General features: G+C 39.4%; 1 protein-coding gene across 3 annotated transcripts in view; it reads left to right on the top strand.

Annotated features, from left to right (window-relative positions):
* The window catches only part of ccser2a (coiled-coil serine-rich protein 2a), a 41193-nt gene extending 35493 nt beyond the window's left edge, over positions 1–5700 (top strand). For all 3 annotated transcript variants that reach the window (XM_013999861.1, XM_013999727.1, XM_013999795.1), the window contains 2 exons: positions 1164–1248; positions 4785–5700. In XM_013999861.1, coding sequence (XP_013855315.1) covers positions 1164–1248; positions 4785–4876 — 177 coding nt within the window. In that variant the 3' untranslated portion in view covers positions 4877–5700. The remainder of the gene's footprint in view (positions 1–1163; positions 1249–4784) is intronic.
* Positions 5701–6010: the final 310 nt, after the last annotated feature.

Here is a 6010-nt window from a genome sequence, read left to right as displayed (position 1 = left end):
CTTCCCCACCCACACCCCCTCCCCTACCCACTTTGATGCATTTTTCAAATTTCGCCTTGGGGCGGAGTTATCTTTTCACTGGGGGGTAAGATACACTTTAAAAATGCACTTAACTTCTAGATAAATCTTGTGTGTGAAGTAAAGTTTTCCGTCAGATGTTTTTTTTTGCGTAGTTCCAACTTTGCAACAGTCAAATGTGTTATAAAAATTGAATAAATTATGCTTTCAGTAGTCATGACTAATGTTAATGCCTGCAGGAAGTCAATATGATACTCCTTTCAGTGTTTAATTATCTTCATCATTTGACTTCAAAATTCAATTCACAAACAAACATTGCGCTTATTTATAAGTTTTAAATTTTCTTTTACAAGATGTACCAGAAAATATGTGTGTGTAATTTATGTTGAGAAAAAGTACACACGTCTGAAACACTTCATTTATGCTCCATTTTTAAAGATGTTTTCTGTAAAGGTCCAGTTTGATCTAAAACAAAGAAAGCAAGACTTAGAGCAAATGCTTGTTTTTTTAAATTTATTTATTTACTTCTTCAGAATCCTAATAAATACCATTGACGTGAGTGCAACAGCAAAGTCAGTCCATGGGATAAAAAGAAAATGCTTTTTTCTTTTCTTTTGCTTTTTTTTAAACTGAACTCTTTTCTAAGCCTTGTGCTCTCAGCTAAAGTTTAGGGAAAGATAACTGTAGTAGATAAAACACCATGCATGTCAGTAAAGTCTTCAGATGATGCAGCGAGAGTTGTGTTGCCACAGAAGAACTTTTCAATAAGTTCAGTCTGAAAAGGCCAACTTTTTTCTCTGGTTTTTGCAAACTGCTCCCTACTTACGTAATGCATCTTGCATTAGATGCTTCAAGAACTTCATGGAATTTCTAAACGCACTCATTCAGCTTGGAGTGCTAAAATTGTATTGTTTTTGTGAAGAATAAAAGTTTTTTTCCAATTAAAACAAACACCTTTTCAGTGATATGATTGCAACAAAAGCTGACATGTTGTTTGCATAATATTCCGATGTGTTTTTGCGGTGTGCTAAGTGTGTTGATTGCAATGAATGCCTTTAGCCTTACTTCTACATGACGAGCTTGATTTCCACTGTTTGTGTCAGGGTATGTCATGCCTTTTGTTCTTTGTGTGTTGCTCTGTGTAGGGTGCGCCGCCCACCCCCTTTCTGTCCCCTTGGCAAGCACAGCACCAGGGTTTGACCCGTACCAGCATGCCACAGCGCAGACACAGTGAGTCACTCACACCTTCTCTTTTTTACAACACAACATCAGAGGGTTTAAAAGGTTTTTCTGTATAGCCAGGTGAAATATTTGAATAWTTTGAAATAATCTCTGCGTATACATTTTCAGTTCTTTGTCTCTTTATTAGATTTATCCTCTTCTGTAGGACTCCTATCATCCCCCACACACACAGCTCTTCTTTTCATTTATCAGTTGTATTCAGTCACAAATTATTTGACTTGGTTGTTTTCTTATAAACCCACTGATTCCTCACGCTTTCTCATTGTAATGACTTTTTGTGGTTCATTTAGGAATAGTGCATTTATTGTAATTCATGGCAGGGATAGATTAAAATTATACTTGGAAATATTATACTAGAATCCCATCAGCCAATGTAGATTTAGTTTTAACAAAAATACAGAAATACATGCTGTTTACTCTTGAAACACATCTTCTGTATTATAAAACTTCATTAAAAAACAGGACTGAACAGTAACCGTATAGTCACAATAACCTCACCTTATTCAGTTTGACAGCAACAAAGCTTTTGTATTATGATGTGTGGACAAGTAAAGAACAACAATCATGAGTGAACATACAGTACTTCAGAAAATACACACATGAAAGTGAAGAGCACAAAGAGAAGAAACAGATCTTTCTCACTGGGGCTCAGGTTTCTATCAATAGTATTAAAAAATGAAATAAAGGTATCTTTTAAAGTGCATTTCAGGTTCTTTTTGTCTCCTATTCTCTTCTGTTTGTGYCTACTGTTTAAATCATAAATCCAACCCAGACTTGAGTCAGGGATCACATTGAAATGAGTCTATTAATGTTAAACATAATTTAGAAAAATAACAGAGGCATTTTCTAATACTGGAAGAGAACAAATAAGGGGAAAAAAGAAGGTAAATAAAACCAGTCTGGTGTTGTGTTTACATCTAATATGAAAAACAACAAAATGCCTTTTTTCATTAAACAAATGCAATAATACCTTGTTTGAGTTCTGCATGTAAACAAACCAACCAGGATATCTTGTCAACAGGGCATTTCTTCAAAGTAAAATAATACAGTCAACGTTAAAAAGAGTGGTGGCTGTTGTGATTATATTTGACATTTCAGTGGCTTGTTTCCTAAATTAATGTCTGACYTTTTTTGAATGAACTTTGTTTTAATTTTAGGATAGAAAACACATCTGGCTGAATAAATGTTGGTTTTGTTTGTCGTCGCACCTTCTTTGGCTGCCGTATTTCCTCACTGCAACTAGTTTGACTCACTCTCCCTGTTGTTTAAACTCCTCTGCTCCTCATTTCACTTCGTCTCTGAAAGAAATCTATTTGAATCGCCCTCACTCTCTCTCCTCTACCTTTGCCTCCTCAATGCATAACATCTTTGGCAAGGAGTGGAGCAGCTAGTGCAGTACTTCACTGACAAAGCGTGGTACAGTAGCCCTTTCTCTCATGCGAAATGCAGCCCACTCGGACCTGCTCACTGAACTGTGGCCTGGCGACATATGGCCTGACAGAAGCATGCCCTTCTACATTCATTTGCATGATTTGATTTGGGTTTTGAGTTTTGACTTTGTGTACTTTTTTTGGGGACGTTGGTTTGTCCTTTTTTTTAGTGGATGAAAGTCTGGGGCTTCATTTAGTTTTGTTTGCAATATATGTTATATAATCTTTATTGAGCTTTCGTTAATGTTTTATTATTATGTTTTGTCACATTAAGATTGTATGAACTGCATGCTTTGTGTGCTTCGCAGCTTTCAAATTGAATGACATTTAATACTGACCCTGTGCTAATGGATGTGGATGCTTTTTTTACTYCTTTCTTTTCTGTCGTAACAGTAAAGGTAGCTTGATACAATTTTAACAAATCACAGTCACACACAGCCGTCACAGATGACATGTTGAGTTCCATCWAGTCTTGATGTTGTGGCTCTTTACTGACAATCCCATCTTCCTACAAACTTGACACAATCATATGTGCTCTTACGAAGCCCTCACAACCCTTCAATCCATATATTCATTTCCTTGCATGTTTTCTAATCATCAACTCATGGTGAAGGAAGCGGGGGACGAGACTGATCATGATGGGCCACGGCATCTTCCATGTGCCACAAATTGGCRCATTGCTGAATTTCTGTTAGCGCGATAGCTATCATTAGCAGCTGAGACATTTACTCAGTGACAGTGCAGTAAAGAGCTCAGAATGATTKCTGCAAATTATCAGTATCTCAAGCAGACAGCTGTAGATGCAAATAATTACTGGCTGCAACCCTTTAGTCATGTCATGTCGCTATCACAAACTGGCTTCTCCCAACCAGGAGAGGTAAAAATACACCGTACGGTGTGCACACATGACAAACCTTACAATTAAAGGTGTCACATTACTGACATCAATAGACATTTCAGTTTACTTGACTTACTCCAAACTCTGTATTCAAAATGTTTAGTCTACAAGAAAGGACAATATCGATTCTCCTTTTCTTACGATAAATCATGACATGAAAGGAATAGATGAGATGTGGGGGGTATTAATAACATTCTTAGGATTGAGCAGCAGAATTATGAGTGTTACTTTAAGATATATTTTATTCATAAGACTGTTGAATCTGCAAACATTTATCTCAAAAATATACAATAAAACCCTCATTGAGGTAGAAAGGCTTAATGGACGCAGTGTGGCAGGGCACCAGGAGATGGAGCTGTGGTGCCGGACAACTGCTCACACACACACACACACACACACATGCACGCACACTAACACACTTAATGTACAAATGACCAGAAACAGACACAGCAGCCTGACCGGTACAGCTATATATTCACATCCTCTGAGATCCTTTTACTTCCCACTCAGAAAGTATGTTTGTGCCAAAACGGAGTTCAGGCTCATTAGTGGCTGTAGATGGTTTCAGGTGGGTTGAACGCTGAAGGTCCTGCCAAGCCACAGAGTTGCCCAAAGAGCAGTTCTCTGATAAAAAAAAATTGACAATCATCAAAAAAAGGCTCCAGATCTGTCTCAAACTAAACCGCTAATATTAGAAACATCATAAAACCACTTCGCTGATGTTCTGAGTCGCTTGTTACTTAAAACATGAACTTGTTTTTCTGCCACGGTTGTTGCCCGTATAGGAGGTGAGCACTGACTTTTCCATCTTGAGCTATTTTTTCTGTTCGGTGCTGATTTGATGTGTTTCTTATCTGGCTTCTTATCTGTCAAAAACAGCAGTTTCCAGACCCTAACATTCCAATCTTATTCTCTGCTTGTTTCTCAGAGCCTCCTCTGTGTCAACATGTCCCATATTGAGAACAGTTTGGACACCGTCAAAAGATACATGCTGTGTTAATGCAGAGTAAAGAAAAACAAGTGGGGGACAAAAAGCCAAATTTTTGTTTGCTCTTTGATTTAAAATTTCATTCTCAGCAGCAAAATATTCCACAGCATGAATACCGTGGGGATCAAACACACTACCTTTGTAAACACTGTTTGCTGATTTCATTTTTGCTTTACTGATATATATTTTTTTCTTTTTGTCCCTGCAGCCTCAAATACTACAGCCTTTCAACCCCCATCCCAGCGAGCACCCCCGCCAGGAAAGACTAATAAAAACTCCCCCCACCGAGGACCACAGTGAGCTCACAAGGACTAGATCAGGGAAAGCAACTTGTACAGATGATGACCGTCCTCTTGAAGCTACTAAGGTAGAGGTGTCCGTGGCAGCCGGATTTGACAAGCTGAGTCATCTTCTCGGGACGGATCGTGCCTCGGTTCCTGCGCTCCACAGGGGATAACTGGCAGAGACAGTCCAGCGTCAGCATCTCAGTCTGCAGCACAGCATGGGTGGAGAGCCCCTTGCTGAGATGCTGCAGAAATAGTTCGCTACAAGATCTGCTGGGTTGACTGGCCCYGGCGTGCCGCAGTCTTCTCGCCTTCACAAGTGCATCCAAACCAGGGGGCACTGGTGGCTTACCTTCAGAGGCCTTTCCCTGCTTTGACGCCGGAGCCAAGGTTCAAGCTCCTCCACTGTTAGCCTCTCAAAACATCTGAGCTCRGCAGAGATTTAATGTTGTGACAGCCCGATCACGAGTCAACCAAATACCTTTATTCCTTTGAGTCWTTCATGCCTCCCTAAACCAAAGATTCCCTAAGGAGTTAAAATCTACCCACCACACTAAAACTATTATCACACTGTCATTGGCATCCATCCCCTTCTTCTTCAAGCCACAGTAATGGTGGGCTTGTTTGCTCGTTTGAGTGTCAAACAAAGAATTCAGAGCTCATTAACTAATTTGGACCATTCAGACTGTTTGTCGGCGTCATCCCTTTTGACTGCTGTACAGTATTGTTTCTAAATTGGCTGCCCAAGCTTGTACACAAAACACGTTTGGTAATAGATCAAAATGTAGCAGAAATGTCCTCACAGCAGTTCTGAGTAATATACGACAGTTTTCAGGTTAACGAGGTGTTTTAAAGGAAAAGTCCAGTTCACTTGTTTTGCACATGAACATAAAGGCTGCATATGGCGAGGGAAAAGAGTGTTATGTTTTGCAGTGAAGTCAACTTTTTGTTTTTCTTTGAAATACCCTGCTGGCTAATGTCAAGTTTTAAATGCTAAGTTTGCTTGTCTTTTGACAGCTGTGCCCTTTGACACGCAGGTGCATTTGGTTTTTAGGTGACGTGACTATAACCTCTACTGTGCTTTAGAAGGCCCAAGGGGAAGTAGAAGCAAAAACAAGAAGTGAGGTTAAAAAAAAGGGGGGGGGGGGGG

The sequence above is a fragment of the Austrofundulus limnaeus genome, unplaced genomic scaffold, assembly GCF_001266775.1.
Source record: "Austrofundulus limnaeus strain Quisiro unplaced genomic scaffold, Austrofundulus_limnaeus-1.0 Scaffold0, whole genome shotgun sequence".
In the NCBI taxonomy this organism is placed as follows: domain Eukaryota; kingdom Metazoa; phylum Chordata; class Actinopteri; order Cyprinodontiformes; family Rivulidae; genus Austrofundulus; species Austrofundulus limnaeus.
Note: the sequence above shows the minus strand (reverse complement) of the source record. Positions and strands in the feature narration are given on the sequence as shown.